The sequence below is a fragment of the Leuciscus leuciscus genome, assembly GCF_965113295.1.
Source record: "Leuciscus leuciscus genome assembly, chromosome: 1".
Taxonomy (NCBI): domain Eukaryota; kingdom Metazoa; phylum Chordata; class Actinopteri; order Cypriniformes; family Leuciscidae; genus Leuciscus; species Leuciscus leuciscus.
The window spans coordinates 22611035-22635829 of NC_138725.1; the positions used below are offsets into that span (position 1 = coordinate 22611035).

The following is a 24795-nucleotide window of genomic DNA, read 5'->3' on the forward strand; positions in this document are numbered from 1 at the left end:
TTTTTTTTTTTTTATAAAAAAATGCATATTTGAAGTTATATTATGAAAAATATAATATAATATATATGGTAACCCTTTATAATAACTATCCTATTAATCATTAGTTAAGCATTAGTAAACAGTTAAATCATAATTCATAAAGCAGACATTAATAAGCTGTTTATAAATACAGCTTTAAATGCTGTATTATTGATTTAGAAGGATATCTATAATGTGTTTAATAATTGTATTTTCATACTTTATTAATTATCAATTTATCATTTCTAAATGAAGTATAGCATTATTTACAAAGCAGTTATTTAGGAGTTGTCAGTGATTAATAAGATCACTTAGAGTAAATTTAGTAGATTCAGGGAGTTATAAAGCATTTAGTAGTGGTCAGTTCACTATTTTGTGAGCAAAAGTGAGGACTAGTTATGCTTAAAGCATTTATAAAGGAGATTTAAAGACTAATTTATCTTCTAAACAGAAAAAGGAAACACACACAACACAACACAGTGATAGAGAACATAGAAATATGAACAGCCTTTAAATCTCCTACATAACTAGCATAACTAGTCCTCACTTTAGATGAGCTCACAAAAAATAGTGAACTGACCTCTACTAAATGTTTTATAACTACCTGAACTACAGTAGAAATACATGTTAATAAAGCATTTATTAACACACTAAGTAACTATTACTATATGTCTGAATAATAAGTGTATGATGTATGAATGTACATTGAAATAGTTGAATCATTTACTCACACTTTCTAAGGGATCTTATGAACCACTGACAACTCCTAAATAACTGCTTTGTAAATGATGCTATACTTCATTTAGAAATGATAAATTGATCATTAATAAAGTATGAAAATACAATTATTAAACACATTATAGATATGCTTTTAAAACAGGAATAAAGCATTTATAACTGCATTTATATACTGCTTATTAGTGTATATTAATGCTTTATAAATTAATTAACTGTTTACTAATGCTTAACTAATGATTAATAGCGTGGAGTTATTATTAAGTGTTACTGAAAGCTCCTGAACTAAGCAGTTAAACAGCAGCTCTACAGTCTCAGAGCCTCTCTAGGACAGCAGCCATTCAGACAATAGAGAAGTGTGAACGACGTGTGTTAATGGGCCACTGCAGTTCCTGCTCCAGGCTACAGGAGCGCTGCTGAGTATGGACTTAAACACACACACACATGTAAGTCCCCACTTGGTCAAAAATGTAAAAAATTAACCAGAGCGTGTTTTAGCTGATTTTAACATGTTTTAAAGCATGACCAACAGGGGACTTGAAAAATGTCCCCACTTGGCTCGACGGTCCCCTGTTAGTGAGTGTGTAACGACACCAAGGTCCCCTCTTAGATAGATAGACGAGTACACACACACACACACACACACACACACACACACACACACACACACACACACACACACAAACACAAACACAAACACACACAAACACACACACACACAAACAAACACACACACACACACAAACACACACACACACAAAAACACACACACACACACAAACACACACACACACAAAAACACACACACACACAAAAACACACACACACACACACACACACACACACACACACACACACACACACACACACACACACACACACACACACACACACACACACACACACACACACACACACACACACAGAGCAAGTGATCTTGGCCTGAATGTGGCCTCTGCTGGCCTCCTCTCAGCCAGTTATGGCCCATGTGTGGCCCTTGTCTTTAATCCAGATCTAGGCCATTCCAGGACCGTCATTATTTGCAGCATGAGGACCGAGGGAAAAGGGACTCTGTGGACCGGAGCTGGACCAGACAAACATTGATATGTGGGAAGGTGTGATGAAGTTATGAAACTCCCATGAGGTTTTGTGAACAGAGTTTGCTGCCGATACAGTAAATGTTCTCACTGAACCATAAGACTGAAGCTATACTGTAGTTGATCTTTACAGATGAAGGGTGAGTTACAGTAATGTCTCTACCATGGTAAGTCTCTCTCTCGCTCTCGCTCTCTCACGCACACACTTTTGTGATTTTGTGTATTCTACTAACACAATTGAAAACATGCTGAAATGTTTGAAAAAAGTGCACTTTTGATGATCTGTTGTGATATTAGAACTAAAAGTGTAAACGTACAAAACGTAAAAAAATTTCACCTTACTTGTGAAAATAGTACCAAAGCGAATAAAAAAAATAAAACTGTATGTTAACTGAACAAGCAACACAATGTGTTAGAGATGTGATGCAAAAAGATTGTGTAAATAAAAAAAATAAAAAAATAGACACATAATTACTCTGAGGACACTGTACTGGGTCACTTAAAAATAACTATATTTCATTATGTTGAAATAGTTTTCTCTGACAAATAATCAGTAGCAATAATAGCTGGGTTTCCATCCACACGTAAAGCGAAGGCATTATGCAAATGTGTCTTCTAGTGACGTAGAGCCGTAAAGCTGTAGGATTCGAAACACAAACGACTCGTAACGGCGGATCAGAGACGATTCTTTCTTTTGGGAGAAAATAACTTTTATCGTGCACTTTTGAATTTAAAACTTTTTAGAACGTTTACATTCACAAACAGCAATATTACACTGCGTGAAAGGGAATATTCGAAAAAACATAATTGGGGAACTTTAACTCGATAAGAATTATCTTCATATTAAGAGTGTGTCAGTGATTTGAACAGCTCTCTGATAAAGACTAATAGTTTATTCTGGAGAGTGTGTTGTTTGCATTAAGTGAGGGGAAAAGGGTAACACTCTGTGACTCTCTCCTGTCATTTGTATTCATATACTGGATTATCCTGTGATGATTGGGTCAGTTCTGAGGGAGTTGAGCTGTTGTGGGTGAATCAGGCTGGTGTTGATCTGAAGACAGACTCCAGATATCAGATATTATCATCATCATCATCATATCGCTGTATCATCACTCTGACTACAACACTCCTGAATGAAGATAACAACAGAGAGTGGAGATGTCGGCTTACTCACAGAAATCAACTCAAGACCTCAGTCAGATACACTGTCAAGTATTCAGGTGAGAAAACACTCTTTTCAGACAGATTTGTCAAAACTTTCACACACTGGCTCTACTCTTCCTGATGGCTTCATATGTTTGGCAATTGTAAAATATTAGTGGTCAAAGTCATAAACTGCATAAAAATCCTTATAATTCCCAATATTGACCTCCTATGGGTCATACTAGGCTAAAATAGACTCTTCTGATTTATGCAATATTTCATGTATGACCCATGAGGGATGTCAATATTGGGAATTATAAGGATTTGTATGCAGTTTGAGGAATTCTAAGGCTTAATAATGTCATTGATTCAGGAAAGCTGAAGGTTTATGGGAAGCAGCTCACTGTGTTTCACTCTCATATAAACCAGGAATAAATGATACAGTAACATCTCTCTTCTCAACTACTGCCACTGTAAGCTGTGATGATTGAACACAAACTGCATGTCATGATCAATATGAAAATATGATGTTAATGTCCTGATGCGTCTGAACATTCATCTTCTGCAGCTCCAGTCGCTTCAACAACACTGACTCCAGTCAGAAGCTCAAACTCTGAGAAGACATCAAGCCGAACTACAGCAGCAGCTTCTACACAAGGTTCATGATCACATGATCACTGTCACACATCATCAGTCTCTCGCTTCAGTGGTTTGCACTGGCTCTCACAGACTGCTTTATCATCACACATATTATCATCAAAAAAAGCTCTTTAGTCAGATTTGTCAGTGAGTTTGATACATATGACTGGTCTTGTACAGTCTGTTGTCTGATGCAAAATAATCATACAGCTAGTGTAACTCACTCCACTCACATGATAAATTAATAAAATCATAGTGAGGATTTATTAAACACAACTCATCCCATGTTAGTGTGAGCAGCTTCAGCACTGATACGGTGCTGATAAATCATAGGGTGCGCTTTTAACATGACGGAATTTGCAAGCGGAAATACTGAACGCTTTGCTTTAGTTGGGCCCTTGACTTTTTAATGTACCCTTATTTTAACACTTTTTGAGTGTGGTCTAAGATAAATTCCCAGGAGAGTTAATTTAACACTGGAGTTTTTGCTGTGTATAGATGAAGTGTGATCTTGACGCATCTGTCAGTGAAACACTTCTGGAGGTTGTGAATTTGTGGTTTCACAAGCACAAACTTAGTAGCCTAATAAAAGCTTCATGGTACACACACACATTTAGCAACACAATGTGTTAGTGATGTGATGGGGGGGAAAAAAAGTGTAATAAATAAATAAATAAAAAATAGACACATTAAAATTACTCTGAGGACACTGTATTGGGTCACTTAAAAATAAATATATTTCATTATGTAGAAATTGTTTTCTCTGACAAATAATCAGTAGCTACAATAGCTGGGTTTCCATCCAAACATCCAAAGTTTATAAATTTTGCGTTTCCATCACTCGTTTCTGATGCAATACTTCAAAATATGCATAAAAACAGGGTGATGGAAACATTGCTAATGAGAGGATAAATATATGTTTGTATTGATTTGTGTGGATCTGTTCATTCAAAGCACTTTGTTCAGTGTCAAACATAACACTTCTTTATGGACTTGGTTGGTTTCTGGACGCCACTGTACAGTTCAGCTCACTTTCTGATCCAGAGCTTTTCAAAGTCAACACAGTTTTACACCAGAGATCTTTCTGATCGCTTCTTCAGCTGTGTCATAGAGTCAGGACTAAACACTGATGAGATCAGAGGAAGTTACCAACCAGAGGAGGAGCTGATGATGTTTAAAGGAAGAGCTGTAACTATATATAATGAAGAGGAAGACTGACAGAAACACAAAATGGCTGATAAGTGTGATCTGTGTCTGCTGGGACTGATCATTCTCTCTTCACTTCTCACAGGTAAAGAAATCTGTATTTTCTCTAAAGACATTTAGTGGAATTAGTCTGGAAAGAGTTCATTTGAACATGCTCAGTTTATTCTTGCACACATTCACGTTGTGATCTCAGAGTTGTGTATTGATAAACACAGATCATACTGTATTATTCCTGATACTGGACATAGTGTCACTCAAACATCTGATGATGAAGAATTATCTTCATATTAACCCTCTGGGGACCAAGGTGTTTTTGGGGCCCTTGAGATGTTCTGACATGCCCTGACATTTGTGCTTTTTTCAGTTATTTATAAACATGTTAATGGCAAAGGTGTAAATTCACTCTATATAGCACAAACGGGGCTAGCATAATATGTGAGCAACATGTATGTAGATGTTTGTATTTTTAAGAGAATAATGTTTATGCGTGGTTATTGAAAAAAATTAAAATGAAAGTTGTTGAAATAAGACCACAAAACACATACTAAATATGTGTCCACAAGACTTTTGACTAATGGATGTTTTCACTTCGAGTTCTGGCTTCAAAATTAAGTGAAAATTGTCTTGCTTTATCGTTCACATAAAACAATACATTGATTTAAATTGTGTAAGACAGGTTTTGCTTGGAAAGCCAATATGTGAGGGGGGCGTGAAGGAGGAGTGGTTTACACCTGAGAATACAATGTCCCACCCATTATGCGTAATTACTTGCATAATGATCCATTCATTCAGGTGTGACACTGACTGAGGCACAAGAATGAATGCAATGACAAAAGATATATTTAGAAGAAGACTTATATTGACCATATAAGATTTTGATTACATCTATCTTGTAAATATGTTTAGCTATTTTATAAGGTTACAATTACAACAATAATTACAATTTCAACAATTATTCAAGTGTACTCTTTCTTTGTAAAAAAAATATTATAGGCCTACATTTTATCTATGTATTCATTAGTTTGAATATAGCCAACATTGGAACATCTAACATCTTAGTTGATGACTTTATTTTTGACAAAAATAGTATTTTATATATATATATATATATATATATATATATATATATATATATATATATATATATATATATATATATATATTAGTGGTGGGCCGTTATCGGCGTTAACGTGCTGCGTTAACGCGAGACAAAAAAAATATCGCCGTTAATCTATTCTCCAAGTTGGGTTGGGAGATGGCTCTATATACTACACAAGCTATGATGACGCAATCTACCCGCGGCCGCGAGGTAAACCCGGCTGCAACGCATATTCGTCGTCATCTTAAGTAAACACGGCTGAAAGTGAAAGCTGGTGAAAAAGATCGGTGCAACATCCATTATTTGGACTTGGTTCGGGTTTAAGCCGTCAGACGAGCAGCAGCAAACTATATACAGAGTGTGTGGGGTAACAGTTCGGTAAGTTAACACACGACTAATCCGTTCGACCACCTCAAATTCAAAACGAAACATGATATCACTGAATACCAGCGCGCGCGTATTATTCCCATTCCAATATATCTTAGTGGTGTAGCACATAATCTCGATTTTAAGAATCGTTGTTGTGTTTCTTTTTAACTGAAAAGACATCAGTTAGACAATATTCTAATTTTAAATTTGGGGTTTCATAAACTCCAAGCGATAATAAACATTAGACCTACTTAAGTCTCTGCAGCTAGTGTACTTACATTTTATTTATCTGCAAAATTATGTTGTATACTTACAGTTTTGCAAAATATATGTTCTCAAAACTACATACACCCTTTAAAAAAAAATACATTTAGCAGTTGTTTAGCATGGGTCTGTGTAATCTGTTCTGAAATGGTTTTATTATAATATACTGTATATCGTTATCGCAAGAGGCTGCAATGTATATCACAATATAGATTTTAGGCCATATCGCCCATCCCTAATTGATAGCCTATAGTAGTTGATAATAACATAGGCCTACCTAATGTTGCCTATGGACGGTAACGGTACAGTAGTAACCTTTTACAGTCTATGAGTAGAACAGCTTTCTCAAGCAGTTTGTGATGCATTTTGGAAACAGGAGATGAGTCCCTGGTCTAATGCGCCACCTGGCTTGAGAAACCCGTTCTCAAAGACTTACTTTTATAGTCATTATTTGGGTAGCACACATATTCTGAATGCCTTCGGCAGAATTCAAATGAGCCATTTTAATCTAGATTAATCTAGATTAATTTCAAAATTAATCTAGATTAAAAAAAATAATCTATGCCCACCTCTAATATATATATATATTAGGGGTGTAACGGTTCACAAAATTCACGGTTCGGTTCGATACGATACACTTGTGTCACGGTTCGGTACGTTTTCGATACAGCAAAAAGAAAGAAATGCCAGAGAAATTTCCTTGATTTAATTTTTTTAATTCTTTTTTTTATTAAAACTAACATCATAAAGTATGATTTTTTTTTTTTTTCTTTGAGCAATTCTGGAGCTATAATTGACTCTTCTTAGGAGCACATAAAACAAAACAGCTCCTTCGAAAAAATGAAATGTAATATTGTAGTAGTTATAAACAAAGGTTTATTTTAGTTCAGATTAACATTTGAGGGCAGCAATTGTATTCATAATGTCAAAATAAAACCGACGTAATGTTACTTGAAGGCATTATAGCCTACTATTCCTGCCAAACTTCCATAGAGACAGAGCGCAACGCGTCATAATCTGAAGACCACGCCCACCAAGGGGGAAAACAAACCAACTGTCTCCATTGACTTTGCATTGCGAGAGGCTGCCTCCTTGTCATTTCTTGCTTCTAAGAAAAGACAGCATAATGCCTAAAAGCTGCTATGTGACAAGGTGTACAGCAAACAAGCTAAGAAACCCAGAAATAAGTTTTCATAAGCTGTCGACCCCAAAAAACGAGCGTTTGAGGACATAAAAGTGGATACAGGCTGGAACGAATGGGTAAATTGTGGCATCCTGACACTCAGTATGCACTAAAAATACAGTTAAACATTTGGTCACTGGTGAGCCAAATATCCAAATGTCAGTTTTATATATTATATTTCTGTAAGATAAACTATCCTGTGTTGCCGATTACGGTCTCCTCCAGCGGACGTACGTTAGTTCTCAGAGTAATGAGACACGTGACGCTCTGTCTCAACTGCCTGTATCCACTTTTATGTCCTGAACACTCGTTTTTTGGGGTCGAGAGCTAATAAAAACTTATTTCTGGTTTTTTTAGCTTCTTTGCTGTACACCTTGTCACAAAGCAGCTTTTAGGCATTTTTCTGTCTTTTGTTAGAAGCAAGGAATGACAAGGAGGCAGCCTCTCGCAATGCAAAGTCAATGGGGACGGTTGGTTTGTTTTCCCCCTGGGTGTGGGTGTGGCCTAAATACGCTCTGTCTCTATGGTTGCAGTTAGTGTTACTACAGTAAATCCATGGTGAATGTTGCTGATCTGTGGACACTGGATAGTTCATTCATGGCACAATGTTTCTTCCAGGTTTCCACGTCAGCGCTGTTTGATCCGTTAATAACGGAGAAATGTGAATGTTTCTCACTAGATCTCGCAGCGATGTTATTACTTGTGTGGAGAGTTCAAATGCTTTCTTTACTGGATCTCTTATTAGCGCTGTGTAGTAACAGTGTCGCATGATCACGATCGGCTCGCAAACTGATAAACGGTCCTTCAACCACACAATAACGAGCAGTTTCGTTCCGCTTGCATTACGTTTGCCATTTGATGTTGGCCAATATTGTGGTCGCGCCGGCATCTCTTACATTATGAGCGCGCTTGCCACGCGCAATGCGCCTACATGTGAAATAACAAAATTTTGGTCGGCAGGAAAAATGGTCCAACGAACCGTTCGGTTTGAAAATGCGTACCGAAAACTGAACCGAAAGCCTCGTACCGAACGGTTCAATACGAATACGTGTATCGTTACACCCCTAATATATATATATATTCTATATTTGATGTGGCAGTATATTCTACAGTAAAAACTGTACCCAAATCTAGTCAACAAAATGTTCTTTCATATTTCGCCTGACTGTAACGTTGTTTTTATGAAATATTAGGGCATATAAATGTTAATTTGCAGTTTACATTTACATTTATTCATTTAGCTGACGCTTTTTATCCAAAGCGACTTACAATTGCTATATATGTCAGAGGTCGCACGCCTCTGGAGCAACTAGGGGTTAAGTGTCTTGCTCAGGGACACATTGGTGTCTCACAGTGGTTTCGAACCCGGGTCTCTCACACCAAAGGCATGTGTCTTATCCATTGCGCCACCACCCCTAGTTTAATACGTTGCTTATACAAAGACATTTTATTTCAACATATTTCAGTCGATTTTTACTCATCTCAGTAACGTAGGCTATAACAAAGCATTTTAGTTGATTAAAGAGGTTTATTCTTTCACACACAGACACGCGATTCATATTGAGGCTAAACAGTCTTTACAAATATGTACCCTTCATTCATCTCACAGAAACGCGATTCATATTATAGAAACACGATTCATCTTTTACATAGGCCTACACTAACGTTATTCCATAACGTTATTCCACACAACATTTGAGAAAAGATAACTTAGCCTACCTCACTCCTCATCTATTGCTCCTCATATCAGCACTGTTCTCAGGAAACTTTTCTCCAGGATTATTAGGTAGGCTATGCCTCACTCGCGGCACGCTGCATGTGTTTACAGCTGATGTGGGCGTTTCACAGGTCTGAAATGGTTCAGAATTTGCGTTTGAATAGCGCTCGCTCTCCGGGGCGTGGTTACATTACATTTGAATGAGCTCTAATAAGCTCGACTGGAATCGCTCTCTTTTAATACAGATTTCACCAGCTGAGAATATTTGTTTTTTATATAAATTACTTAATTTAAGAGAAGCGATTTCAAGCTTTATGCCCGTGGGTATGTTTATCTGTTTGACTGAATTTTTGCGGAGTATCAGATAATTTTCGAACGCGTTTCAAATTGGACTTCACAGACAGAGAGAGTGCAGAACTTGAATCATGTTTATTTTTCTTTATTTGGCAAAAAGCACAACACTTTATTTTTATTGTGAGTATACAGAAAAAAAATAGAAACTGAACAGGATCGATTGATGTATAACACGAAAATGAAAGATCAAAATGAACAGAGCAGTTTGAGCTTATTTTACATTGCAAAAAAAAAAAAAAAAACTAGCAATACGCGGGGCGCGTTTTTGGTCCCCAGAGGGTTAAGAGTGTAAGGGTGGATTTCCTGCAGTGGTTCAAGCTGCAAGACTGCCGAATGACTAAAGAAAAGTTGTCAGCAAGATGGTAGAAAACGTACTCGGTTACTAACGTAACCTCGGTTCTCTCTAGAGAGGAAACGAGTACTGCGTAAATCTTACGCTAGGGGAAAATCTCTTTTCCGCGAGATACTGAAGCCAAAAAATTATCCTTAATTTTGAAATAATGTAAAACGCGTTGCGGCAGCATGCAGACACAGGCGAGACGGCTTGTGCGCCTATTGGCTGCCCTGCGGCAACTGCAGCAGCCTATCGATAAGGCCCACTCGTGACGTCAGCTCCAATGGGGGCGCTTCGCGCCCAATACGTCACGTCCCGCCAGAATGGGCGTGGTCTAGGGCTATAAACATAGCTTCGAGAGGCTAGCTCACTGGTTTTTCATCGCCGAAGCGAACCAGAGCGTGTGCAGGCACGGCAAGATACGCAGTACTCGTTTCCTCTCTAGAGAGAACCGAGGTTACGTTAGTAACCGAGTACGTTCTCTTACGAGAGGTACTCTCGTACTGCGTAAATCTTACGCTAGGGGAAACAGTGTAAAACGCCGTGCATGCTAAGATCCAGCACCAAAGTCCCAAGGGCAAGTGCCCGGGCTCATATAGTACATGATCATAATGGACTCACAGAGAGCCCAGGAAAGAGTGGCTAGAATAGCATCATTCCTGTAATAATATAACATCTTATAAGGAGCAGTTATACTGATGATGTGTCGTACAGTCAGGGCGACCCCCGGCCTGGACTGACGAATATAGTGGGTCTTACACACTGCCCATAGAGCTGCGCGATCCAACAGCGAGCATTTGCTCAAGCAGTTTCAGTATTCTGGCCCGAACACATCAGGGCAGACAGTACCGATTTTAGACCGAAAGCAGCTTAGCCTGCAAGGCGGGAACCTCTAGGTTATAATACCTTATAAATGTAGACGGGGAGGCCCAGCCTGCCGCCATACAGATATCTTGCAAGGCAATCCCACTAGACCAAGCCCACGACGAGGCCACGCCTCTCGTGGAGTGTGCTCTGACTCCAAATGGGCACTGTAAGCCCTTAGAGGTATAAGCCAGCGCTATAGCATCAACTATCCAACTGGATAGGCTCTGTTTCGACACGGCAAGTCCCTTAGAACGTCCGTAGAGTGAAAACAAAGAGCTGCTCTGTCTGTCTGAAAACAGACGTGCGAGACACATAAGCTCTTAATGCTCTGACTGGGCAAAGGAAGCTTGCGTCTCCTTCCTCGTCAGAGACCGGTAAGGCTGACAGGGAATGACCTGCGCCCTAAACGGTGTGTTGAGGGATTTTGGAACATAACCGTGCTTAGGTTTGAGTATAACTCTTGAGTCATTAGGCCCAAACTCCATACACGTCGCGCTTACTGAGAGCGCGTGTAAGTCCCCTGTGCGCTTCACTGAAGCGAGAGCCAGAAGAAACACTGTCTTGAAAGACAGGTGTTTAAGATCAATCGTCTGTAAAGGCTCGAATGGGTCACCTTTCATGGCTTCCAGCACTGTAGAAAGGTTCCATACAGGGACTGAGGGAGGCCTGGGAGGATTCAGTCTCTTAGCTCCTCTAAGGAAGACGATGACTAAATCGTTCCTTCCTACTGTCTGACCCAGCGTTGTTTTTGAGAACGCTGCTATGGCCGCCACATACACTTTGAGCGTGGAAGGGGTCCTGCCCTTGTCCAACAGCTCTTGTAGGAAGGAGAGAACCTCCGTCACCCCACAGTCTAGGGGCGACACGCCACGAGCTGTGCATCAGCTGGAGAACACTGACCATTTCGAGGAATAGAGACGTCGCATAGACGGAGCTCTAGCCTGCGTGATCGTGTTTAACACTCCGCTTGGGGAGGTCAGCGGGTACCCGTTGATGGCCCAAACATGAAGGGACCACAGCTCTGGGCGCGGATGCCAAAACGAGCCCTTGGCCTGAGAGAGGAGGTCCCTCCTCACTGGCACTGGCCATGGGGCAGTGCTTGCTAGCTGCATCAGAACTGGGAACCAGGGTTGGTTTTTCCAGAACGGCGCTACGAGTAGCACTGAGCATCCTTCTCTGATCCGTTCTATCACCTGAGGCAGGAGAAAGACGGGAGGAAAGGCATAGAGCGGGCGGCGGGGCCATACGTGAGCCAGCGCGTCCCTGCTCTTGGAGAAAAATTCCAGACAGTGAGCGTTTTCTTGAGACGCGAACAGGTCTACTTCCGCTCTGCCGAATTTCTTCCACAGCAGCTGGACTGTCTGTGGGTGTAGAGGCCATTCGCCTGTCGGAACATTGTTTCTGGACAGTCTGTCCGGTCCTACGTTCAGGAGCCCTGGCACATGCGCTGCTCTCGGCGAGAGCAGGTTGCGCTGAGCCCACACCAGGAGGCGTTCTGTCAGCCTGTGCAGGTTTCGGGACCTGAGGCCGCCCTGGCGATTTATGTAGGACACCACTGACATGTTGTCCGAGCGGACCAGGACGTGGTGTCCTCGTATTTAGGGACAAAAACGCGTCAGTGCGTTGTCTACTGCCAACATTTCGAGGCAGTTTATGTGTAGAAGCTTCTCCCGTTCTGACCATTGGCCGAAGAACGGTCTGCCCTTGAGCAGTGCTCCCCATCCCAAGGTGGAGGCGTCCGTAGACACTACCTTCACACTCGAGGAAGTCCCCAGGCTAACACCTGATTGGTACAAGTCGTTTGCTTTCCCAGGTTTCAGAGCTGCGATGCATTTCTGATTGACCTTGAGACGAAGCAGACCGGAAGCCCACGCTCGGCGCGGTACTCGCGCTTTCAGCCAGAACTGTAGCGGGCGCATGCGAAGCAAGCCCAACTGAAGTACTGATGATGCTGAGGCCATGAGACCTAGCATCCTCTGAAATTTCTTGAGCGGGACAGATGCGCCGCAGCGGAAAGAGCTCGCTGCGCGCTGAATGTCTAGTACGCGCTCTGGTGACAGTCGCGCTATCATAGACAGCGAGTCCAGTTCTGTGCCCAGAAAAGATATTATCTGTCTGGGAGACAGAGAACTCTTCGCCCAATTGACCCAGATTCTCGAGGTGATCGAGCAAAATGGTCCTGTGCTCTATGAGCACCGAGTGAGATTGAGCTAGAATCAGCCAATCGTCCAAGTAGTTCAATACTCGCATGCCCTGTAGTCTGAGGGGTGCGAGCGGCTAGAGACAAGCCGAACGGTAGGACTGAGCACTGATATGCCTGGCCCTCGAAGGCGAATCTCAAACGTCGCCTGTGACGTGACGCTATTTGTATTTGAAAATATGCGTCTTTCAGATCTATTGACACAAACCAATCTCCTCGGCGAATGTGCGTGAGGGTTTTTCTGGTCGTGAGCATTCCGAACTGTTGCTTCGCAAGCACTCTGTTCAGTTGCCTTAGATCTAGTATGGGTCTGAGACCCCCGTCTCTTTTCAGTACCAGGAAGTATCTGCTGTATAGCCCTCCTTCACTCTGAGCTTGAGATAAAGGCTCTATGGCCCCTTTGCTCAACAGTTTCAAAATTTCGGCTCGAAGTAGGTGGTGCTACTTCTGTTTTTACCGTAGCTTCGACGTGCGTCACATAGCGGCGAGGGCGTCGGCGAAACTGTAGCGAATAGCCTCTTTCTATAATGTCTAGCACCCACTTCAAAACCCCCGGGTAGCCTTGCCCATGCATCTGCACGAATGGCTAGGGGCTGAATGCGGAGCGCGCTCTGGTCGCTCAGCGACAGAGGGGCTTCGGTGTGCTGTAACATAAGCGTCGCGCTTCGAGGCAGGGGGCGCGCTGATAACAGCGGGCAGATTGCCCGCGCTCGACTCCTTTGCGGTGGTCAACCGAGAGGGGAGGGCTGGGCGAGTCCCGTAGGACCTGTCATGTCTATGTGTGAATGTGGGCGCGGGATAGCGGGCACATTTACAACACTGAGAGCATTGTCCGCCTGAGCAGAGCGAATGCACGTTGGTTTTGTTTTTACAGAAACCTTGAGATATGCGGAACGTAGTGTTTGTGGGCACTGGGCAGTGGGCACATTTACCACGTTTAATGCGCAATCGACCTGGGTCGATTTCATGTGCGCGAGCCCTGTGTGACGGGCTGTGTTTGTGTGTAGGAATTTCGTCTACATTCGTAACACCATCGGCCGTGGCCGGGACACCAGAAAATACACTCTTATGGGATTTATCTGGGTAGCCGTAAAAGCGGCGTTTGTGTGTAGGCAAGCGGGCTATTTCGCCGACTTGTTTACTGCAGAATACACTGGAACAGTCGCATTTACTGGAACTGAACGAGCGAGAAGTTGCCATAGAAACAGAAAGCGTCAACATGCTGGCGTTTGTTTGCAGGCGTGCGTGTATTACAGCAGGCTTGTTCACTGCAATATTGACATTTCCAGTCGTCTGAACTTCAGAGGCGGAAACCATAGAAACAGAGTTTGGGTGCAGGCGAACGGGTTGTACCACGCGCTCGTTGGCTGCAAAATACACATCTGCAGTCGCCTTTTCAGGGAACTGCCAGAGCGAGAATTGACGGCAAAAAGTGTGTTTTGCCGGTAGACCCGGGATTCGATCGCGGGTCTCTCGCGTGAAAATCTGACGATCTACCACTGGACCACAGAGGAAGACACATAGACATTCAGTAGCGCGAGTATTATCAAAGAGCGTCAACATGCTGGCGTTTGTTTGCAGGCGTGCGTGCAAAACAACAGGCTCGCTCACTGCAATATTGACATTTCCAGTCACCTGAACTTAAGAGGGGAATGAGAAATGTGTCAGGAGTGGAGGTTGGCCCGGCCGCAGCGGGGCTAAAAACACCCTTTTCTCCTTTCGCCAGTGACGCACGGGAACCATAGAAACGGTGTTTGGGTGCAGGCGAGCGGGTTGTACAGCGCGCTCGTTGGCTGCAAAATGCACATCTGCAGTCGCCTTTCAGGGAACTGACAGAGCGAAGCATTGGCGGCATAATATATCTGCCGTTAGACCGGGATTCGAACCCCGGTCCCTCGTGCGAAAAACCTAAGATTCCGCCACTGAGCCACAGGGGGGGAACACAAAGGTGTATAGATGCATGAGCATATAAAAGAGCGTCAACATGTTTTCTTCGGCGTTTGCTTGCAAGCGTGCGTGTTACAACAGGCTCGTTTGCTGCAATATTGATATTTCCAGTCGCCTAATCAGGGAACTGAGTTGTCTTTTCGCCGGTGAGTGACGCGTGAATGGGGCGCAAGGGCAGGGTAGCTTTCTTGTAACGTAAAGAAAAACTAACCCCGATCGTCCGCTTCCAGCCTCCCTTGTGAACGGCGCAGTTTGCGCGGCTCGAACAGAGGGAGAGAGAAAGCTAGCCCCGTGACCGTCCGCTCCTGACATCCCCTGTGAACGGCGCGGTTTGCGCGGCTCGAACAGAGGGAGAGCAGGTATCATCCCCCAAGCAGGCAAGGCAAGCGGGCGCACCGGCGAGCTTTGCGGGTTGGGGGGGGGCGGAGGAGCAGTCTCGGAGAAGGATGCCAGGTGAGTCCTCAGAGTCACCAGGCAGTAACTGGCTCGCAGTGAGGGCGGTCGCCGTCAGCGAGCGCGAGCGCGAGAGCTGCATGATCCTCAGGAAAGGGGCGTCTTGAAAAAGACGCCCGGCTCTTTTAGTGCAATGAGAGTGTGTGTCGCGGCGGCGAGCACACACACATACACAAAACACAGTAGCAGAGAAAGGATATAACGCCGGATAGCGCAACAGGAAGGCGACTGAAGGCGGCGCGGCCAGCGGCTTCAGAGTGTCGACTCGTCCCGCTGAAAGGCTTTTTCAGACGGCGCGGCTTCTCTCCGGATCCAGCGATGCGAGAGCTTCGCTGAAGAGATGAAAAATCAGTGAGCTAGCCTCTCGAAGCTATGTTTATAGCCCTAGACCACGCCCATTCTGGCGGGACGTGACGTATTGGACGTGACGTATTGGGCGCGAAGCGCCCCCATTGGAGCTGACGTCACGAGTGGGCCTTATCGATAGGCTGCTGCAGTTGCCGCAGGGCAGCCAATAGGCGCACAAGCCGTCTCGCCTGTGTCTGCATGCTGCCGCAACGCGTTTTACATTATTTCAAAATTAAGGATAATTTTTTGGCTTCAGTATCTCGCGGAAAAGAGATTTTCCCCTAGCGTAAGATTTACGCAGTACGAGAGTACCTCTCGTAAGAGAACTGTACATTTCTTGTCTATTCCACCCACTGCTACTTATACCAACGACGGAAATAAGCACAGTTACAATAGATTAATATGTGGGAGAGCGTTGCTATAGAGAGTGACGATATTGTATTGCAATAGGTAGCACTTCAAAGTCAATACCAAATCAGAACTATTTAGAACATTATTTGTAATTGAAAAGGTTTAATGACAAAATATGGTTATAGTTATACTTAAAATAGTTACAAAATAGATGTATGAGATGATGATAACTTATACCATTAATCTTACCCAGCATGTAAATGTTTCCTGAGAGAGAGAGAGAGAGAGAGAGAGAGAGAGAGAGAGGAGGAGGAAGTAAAGAGAGAGAGAGAGAGAGAGAAAGAAAAGAGGAAGTAAAGAGAGAGAGAGAGAGAGAGAGAGAGAGAGAGAGAGAGAGCATAACTTCTTTTATCCTTTCCTGACCATGTGACTTTAACCCAACTGTGAGACGTTTAAACTGACCAATCAGATAATTTGAACTTCCCCCAAAATACAAACATTTTGGCCAACAGGCCTTGATCACTATCTGTGTATTTTGGAACTCAAAATGGTCCTTGTGGTGGAAAGAGGGGGTAGAAAAACAGTCAAGATTATTTCAATTCTACAAGAGTGTGTCAGTGATTTGAACAGCTCTCTGATAAAGACTAATAGTTTCTTCTGGAGAGTGTGTTGTTTGCATTAAGTGAGGAAAAAACGGTAACACTTTACAATAAGGGTATATGAATAATAATCATGTACTAATACCTGGATTAATACTTAATTCAACATGAATTAATGATAATTGAAAGCATGAACTAATCATGAACCAATGACTACAGCCTTAACTACATGTTAGTACATGTTTGATAGTTAATGCATTCATTAACTTTTATGGATAAACCAAATCAAACTGCCTCTTTAAGAAGGAATAAGAAGTACCCTGACTGCACCTCCGTTCTCTGACTTCTGGAAAAGTCCCACAACAACTTAACTGGGCTGAATACTTGTTGTGTTAGAACATCATGTGCATTTGATAGTAAGTTTAAAATAAATCATGAGCTGAATTTGGTAAGTGGTTAACAGTTAATTAATTATGATTGGGCCCTCTCACCCAGTCAACACGTTGATCTCACATCTCTCCATATGATCACAATGTCACAGTGTGCTAAAAGTGTAACCTCATAGTGCACTCACTGTGTTCTCATACTATGATCACAATATGAGGTCACCCCAGCTAGAAATGTTATTGGACATGGACTCCAACATCGCTCATACGTCAAATTTTGGTTGAAAATGAAAACTGGGTTGACAACATTTGTTTGATGTCAGGCTCCAACTTCATTAAACATCCCCACAAACAGCATTACCAGCTTCACTTATTACAAACCAGATTTACTTCTGTCAGCTGACAGGGCTTTAAATTAACATGTATCTACAGTACCTAGTATAGAATCAAATCACAAGAATTGAATTGAAATTGTGAAAGCAATAATAAAAACAGTAGCATACCAGTCATTGTACCATGTAAACATTGTGTTGTCACTAAACTTAATAAAATTCTGTAAAAAAAAAATTCACATCCCCCCCCAATCCCAATCCACCCATTTCATGTTATGTTACGTTATGTTACTGTATGCATTTTCACTGTTTACGAAGGCAGGGTCTGCCATCTTGTCTTTTTGGCTTGTTGTTTCTGATTGCACTTTAACCCCAAGGGGGAAATCCAGATCAAATCCCAGAAGGGAAAATCAAAACAAAATAAAGTTAAAACTGAACAATTTCTTTGTCATCTGCAGATTGATTTTAAGTAAGGGAAGAAAAATTAATCGATTTAAATCGTAAATCGGATTTTTTGTGAAAAAAATCTGGGATTTTTTTTTTTAGGCCATATCGCCCAGCCCTAACAGATGAGTATGGCTAATTCAGCAAAAGGAGGTGGGTCTGCTTTTCTCTTTTCGAGCTGCAGATCAGCTATCAGGGCATTGTCCCAGCAGCCACAGCAGAACTGCCTCAACAGACAATGGTCTCGTTCACTCTCTGCAACTCCGTTCCGTTTGATGGCAGCACTCATAATTACATGCAATCTGTGAAGGTAGGCGGATGACCTTTCGCCAGGATTCTGCAGGGTGCTTATAAACTTGGCTAATAATTCGTCTCTGTCCTCCACTGACCCATAGACGGACTCCACCAGCCTAAGACACTCTGACGATGGAGTGTTCGGGCTCACATGCTTGATTATGTCTAAAGCGGGCGGTAACAAGCTGTCCAGAATTTTCCGTGTCTTGTGCGACTCAGGAAGGGATGGATCGTTTTGCAGGTAATCAACGCTTGCCCGCCAGGTGTCGAAGTCAGCCTCATTACATGGGCGGGGGCTCCTTCCAGAGAAAGCTTTTAGACGAAATGGGGCACTTTGCGAGGACATGGAGTCACTTGTTCTCACAATGTGTTCCATCACCACCCTCTGAATTCCTGGAGGGTGCATAGCAGACATGGGGAATTTCACAGATATCGTCTCTGCAGAATCGGCATCAGCATCATTCAAACAGTGAGGCGGCGCTGCGCCTATGTTCGCTTTGACTGGGTTTTCAGGCTCTACTCTCAAGGGGAGTGCTAGTTGCACATGAATGCGCATGCGTTGCGTCTGAACGTGTTGTTGTCTTTGGAGCTCTATCGATTTGATTTATAATTCTTGATTTTTCTCTTTAAACTGACTTACAACGAACATTTTCTACTTTTCCTCACTGAGAAGCACTACTGCTCAAACCTCATAGTTACAACGCGGACTGTTGAGCAGACGCGTCTCAAGCCTTTTAGTGATCCAACTCCGGATACTCTTATAGGTTACTCCAGTGGATCACGGCTGAACGCGTCTTCTCCACACTCACTTACAAACAAACAGTTTTTCGCCTATCGTGCGTCTACTCTACACCCTTACCACTAAAAAGACGGATTATATCCAAGACTTCAGTCATAAATTAGTATTAATATTGATAGCATCACTGGTAGCTTCGTTGCTAACTCACTGTCCATCTGTTAAAATGGCGAATATATCAGATGTAAGTAGTCTACCTTTTGGTGCAGGTGAGGACACATTTGAGCTGCACGCACTGCAGTCTGAGCTGGAAGCTGTTGAGAAACAGATCCACAACCTTTTATTGAGACAGGCCGAGCTAAGAGACCGGCGTTTAGCTCTTGAAACATCACGCGCCGATGTACACAAATCAGTGATTAACGTTACAAAACCGCTTCTCCCCTCTTCGCGAAACAGAACGCGATGCTGTGATCATCGGCGATTCCATCGTTCGGCACGTACACGCTACGTTAGGTAAAAGTAGGGGTGGGCGATATGGCAAAAATATCATATCACGATTTTTTTCAGGAAAATCACGATTCACGATTTTTATCACGATTCTTTTTTATGTTGGTTTTACTATTTTGTGACTGAGCATTACAGCCAAACTAATGTCCATATTTTAAAAACAAAGCCTTAGGCTTTTTACAAAAATTGCAAAAAAAAAAAAAAAAGAAAAAAAAAAAAGAATGGCAGACAGGGGCGAAGATAATTTTTTTTTCATTATTTTCTTTGTTATTAAATATTAAGATCAAAGATACATATTACACATACACAACTTAATATACAAATTAAATAAACAGTACTTTATGTTTTCAGCTACAGTAGGTGTATTTAACAGTAGCATTGAAGAAAGTAATTAAATTAACAAATATGAAAATAAAACAAAACATAGACTTCACTGTATAAATTATACATTGATACTTATTAAAGCTACTATTAAAGTTATCAGTCAAGAGCAGTGAGTGATTTTCTCTTTGCATTTTGTTGTTTTATTAACATTAAAGGGATAGTTCTCCTAAAAATTCAAATTGTCATAATTTACTCTCAAATTGTTTTAAACTCGAATAAGTTTCTTTCTTCTGTTGAAAATAAAAGTTATTTGGAAGAATGTGGGTAACCAAACAGTTGATGTACCCCAGTGACTTCCATAGTATATTTTTCTCCTATGGAAGTCAATGGGGACCAGCTACTGTTTGGATAGCCACATTCTTCAAAATATTAATATTAGAAAAATATTAGAAAATGTTAGAAGGAAATTAATACAGGTTTGGAACAACATTAGAGTGCGTAAATAATGAGAGAAATTTTTTTTTTTGGGTGAACTATCCCTTCAAGGACAAGCGGCAGCGTGTTTACTGTTACTACTGTCTCTTTAAGAGCTGCGCGCAACGCGTCTAATATACACGCATTTGACAAGCAGATTTTCTCTCAATTTTCTCAAGTTTGCTTTCACTTTAGACATAACCGACTTTGTTTATGTAAACCTTGTGTGTATTTGACAGTATTAGCACAATAAGACTCGAAAGATAACTTAGTCCAGTATCCAGGCGCTGGTAGACAGGCTAGAAACACACACGTTAGAACAGCGCATAAGCACGCGAATTAAATGTTTAACCGACAAGGCATTAAAGCACATGCAAATTATGAACTTTTGTGAACTGCAGTGTCCCGTTCCGCTGCGTTAACATTTTATATGAATATACGTCGTGTTGTTCAGTATGTTGGGACAGAGGCACCAGAACAGCAACTGAGAATGCACGATTCTACGATATTTCTTCAAAAGCAGATCGTGGAGACATTTTAATCGTCCACGATCAAAAATCGTCATATCGCACACCCCTAGGTAAAAGTAAGGTGCACAGTCACTGCTTTCCTGGTGCTCGTGTTTCTGAAATCGCTGCTCGCGTTCCCGAGATTCTGAACGGTGACGAGCGTGTCGGAACTGTGGTCCTGCACGCGGGAGTGAACGACATTAGGCTGCGCCAGACGGAGGTTCTGAAGAAAGACTTCAGGAGCCTGATCGATATGGTACGCAGCACATCGCCTGAAACAATGATCATTGTGTCAGGACCGCTTCCCACGTACCGACTAGGGCATGAAAAGTTCAGCAGATTATTTGCGCTAAATGAATGGTTAATGTCATGGTGCAATGAGCAGAAACTGCTCTTTGTAAATAATTGGAATCTGTTTTGGGAGCGTCCTAGGCTTTTCCGTGCTGATGGCTTACACCCAAGCAAATTCGGAGCAGATCTTCTGTCGGATAACATCTCCAAAATGTTAAATACCCTTTGACTAGTAACCAAAAGTCCAAATCATAGTCTCTGCTGCACCAATTTAACTGATATAAATACTAGTGTAGAACATTGCATAGAAACCGTGTCTATTCCTCGTTTAGTGAGATCAAATAATAAATCTACTGCAGGATCTAGGAAAAATCTAATTGTTATTAAAACAGAAAATTTTGCTATTAGTGAACAAAAACTATTTCTAAAGCTAGGTCTTCTAAACATTAGATCACTCACACCTAAGGCAGTTATTGTAAATGAAATAGTCACAGATAATAGCTTCGATGTACTTTGCCTTACTGAAACCTGGCTTAAACCAAATGATTATTTCGGTCTAAATGAGTCCATCAGGATACTGTTATAAGCATGAGCCCCGTATGATTGGTCGTGGCGGCGGTGTTGCAACAATCTATAGAGATATTCTCAATGTTACTCAGAAAACGGGTTATAAGTTTATTTCGTTTGAAGTACTTGTACTAAATGTAAAAAAAACATGGTTTTTAGATAAAATCCATTATCACAGTTAATTTAATGGATAAACAAATCTCCTTTTAAATCCAATATGGGTTTATATTTTAGTTTAATTATTTGTTTGTCTGAGTTGCAAGATGTCCGGTCTAATGATAAAAATCAAAGGCATGGGCGACTGGATTGTGTTGTCATGGAAATGGCTGGTGAGGGACGAAATAGACGTTCACAAACTGGCCCGGACAAATGTCATCAGAACGTCCATCAGCGAACGTTACAAAGCGGACCAAATACGGACGTCCTCCGAAGGTCCGCTCGGGAACGTTACAAAGCGGACCAAATGCGGACGTCATCAGAATGTCCGTCAGCGAACGTTACAAACCGGACCTAATGCGGACCTAACGCCGCCTTCACACTGGCAGTTGAAATCAGCTCCGATACGGCTACGAAACGACCGGAAGTCATTCATTTCCTATGGAGATTCGCAGACCGCATGCGAATGGGTGCGAACCGGGTCCGAACGAGTGCGGTGCGAAAAAAATCGTGTCCGTTGGTCATCCGGATGCGTTCAAAAAATTGAACTCTTGCGAAAGGCTACGGACGGTTCCTATCCGACAATTCCAGCGGAAGTTAGCGTTGCTATGGTACTGATAAACAAACCTGAATTCTCAACTTTTAATCAAATAAATAATGATTTTATAACGATAAGTTGTCATGTCATTTTTTTATTTTCATGATTTTCTAACGTTATTAGGGCAGTTAATACAATTAAAAGCCCTATATACCACTATATCACATTTAGCCGACCTGACATATCAACGTCCTGGGGAACTTTCCTCCACGCAGCAGCCGTCCGATTAATGTCTCTATAACCCTCATCAGAGAGATCATACAGAATTGTACATTCTGACACCGACAAAATCAACCGTTAATCTCTCCGCCATTTTTGTTCTACTCGCTTCCGAAGCTTTTCAACGGTGTAGTACGACGTCCGCTGGGGGCGTATTGCGTATTACGGAGCTGATTTCAACTGCCAGTGTGAAGGCGGCGTTAGGGGACGTTCGAAAAGTCCGGGGGACGTCCCCTGTTAGCTGGGATGTGGTAGCTTTAACCCACGTGCTATTCAATTCAGCTCACGCATTGCACGCGGTCAGCTCAAACTCAACTCTTACTGAATTTTTCTGGAAATTGTGGCTTATCTTTTATATGAATCAGATTAATATCTGAATTTTCACTCACCAAAACGAAATAGAATAACTATTTCATAAAAGAAAGTTTATCCACATCGCTTCACTCTCAAATCCATTCCATCTATTGTCCATCTCTGCTTCACTCTTCTCTCTCTTCAACAACACTACTTCAGGCTGATGCAAAGTCCAACTTTCCAGGCGCTCTTAATGTTTAATGCAAGGAGTTTCTGAAGAACTCTCTGACTCTGACTCTCACATCTGCTCATTGCTGGAAGTAGTGCCGCGCAGCCTGTGGGCGGGCTTTATCAATGTGCCACTACTGTTGGCTTACGGAGGTGTCAGTCACTGCAGCACAATGTGTGATTGGGTAAATCTCTTTTCAGTCTAGAACACTCTTTTTCTCTCTTTTTTCTTGTAACTTCTCTTTATTGGTAGCCACTAGCCAGTGTTGCCTGCTGGGTTACATCAGTGTATTTTCTACGGTTGAAGAGGAGGATCAACTAATCTTGTGCCGTCCAGTAATGTTTAGGAGAAAGCTGAAATCAAAAGTTCAAGATATGATGATATTACATTATTAAATATTAAGTCAGGGTATTTCTTATTCTTTCTTAAAGAGGCGTTTCATTTGCTATCATAAATGTTTATGATAGCATTAACTATCAAACACCGGAAAAAAGACTGTATGATTTGAATCTTCTGCTTTTTTATGCTGGTATGTTTTATGTTTTTTCATTTATTAATATCATAATGATCACTGATATATGCTGTGTTTCAGGTATCAGTGGAGTGGATGATGATCATGTGTTCATCAGTTCTGGTGAAAATGTGCGTCTGTCCTGTAATAATGCTCTTTCTGACTGCAAATCTAAAACTACATGGATCTACAACAGACATTCAGCAGGAGTTGAACTGATTGCTGGAGGGATAAAGAAAAAAGACACAGAGAAACATGAGAGACTGAGTCTGGAGTCTGACTGCTCTCTGAACATCAAGAACGTCACAGTAGAAGATTATGGATTATACAGATGCAGACAATATGTGAATGACAGACAACAAGGACCTGATGCACGTGTTTATCTGAATGTTCTTCATGGTAAGTTTATGATTAAGTTTATGAGTATTTATTAAACTCAGATGATGATTGAAGAGTCTGTGATTTGTGTCTTGTGTTCAGTTTCAGTATCGTCATCATCATCTTCATCCTCACAGACTGAGATCAGTCCAGGCCACTCTGTGACTCTCTCCTGTCAGTTGTATTCAGATACTGGACTCTCCTGTGATTATTGGGTTCGTTCTGAGGGAGTTGAGCTGTTGTGGGTGAATCAGGCTGGTGTTGATCTGAAGACAGACTCCAGATATCAGATATTATCATCATCAGATTATTATCGCTGTATCATCATCACTCTGACTACAACACTCCAGGATGAAGATAACAACAGAGAGTGGAGATGTCGGCTTACTCACAGAAATGAACTCAAGACCTCAGTCAGATACACTGTCAAGTATTCAGGTGAGAAAACACTCTTTTCTGACAGATTTGTCAAAACTTTCACACACTGGCTCTACTCTTTCTGATGGCTTCATACGTTTGACAATTGTAAAATATTAGTGGTCAAAGTCATAAACTGCATAAAAATCCTTATAATTCCCAATATTGACCTCCTATGGGTCATACTAGGCTAAAATAGACTCTTC

The 24795-nt window shown here is 41.8% G+C and overlaps 1 protein-coding gene across 1 annotated transcript; it reads left to right on the forward strand.

Moving 5' to 3' along the window:
- Positions 1-4558: 4558 nt before the first annotated feature.
- On the forward strand, positions 4559-24675 carry LOC309514093 (uncharacterized protein; the record flags this gene model as incomplete). The annotated part of the gene is made up of 3 exons (XM_082190230.1): positions 4559-4923; positions 23876-24193; positions 24275-24675. Exons 1-3 carry the CDS (start codon positions 4863-4865, stop codon positions 24673-24675), a joined length of 780 nt encoding a protein of 259 aa, XP_082046356.1. The 5' UTR covers positions 4559-4862.
- Between the last annotated feature and the right edge of the window lie 120 nt (positions 24676-24795).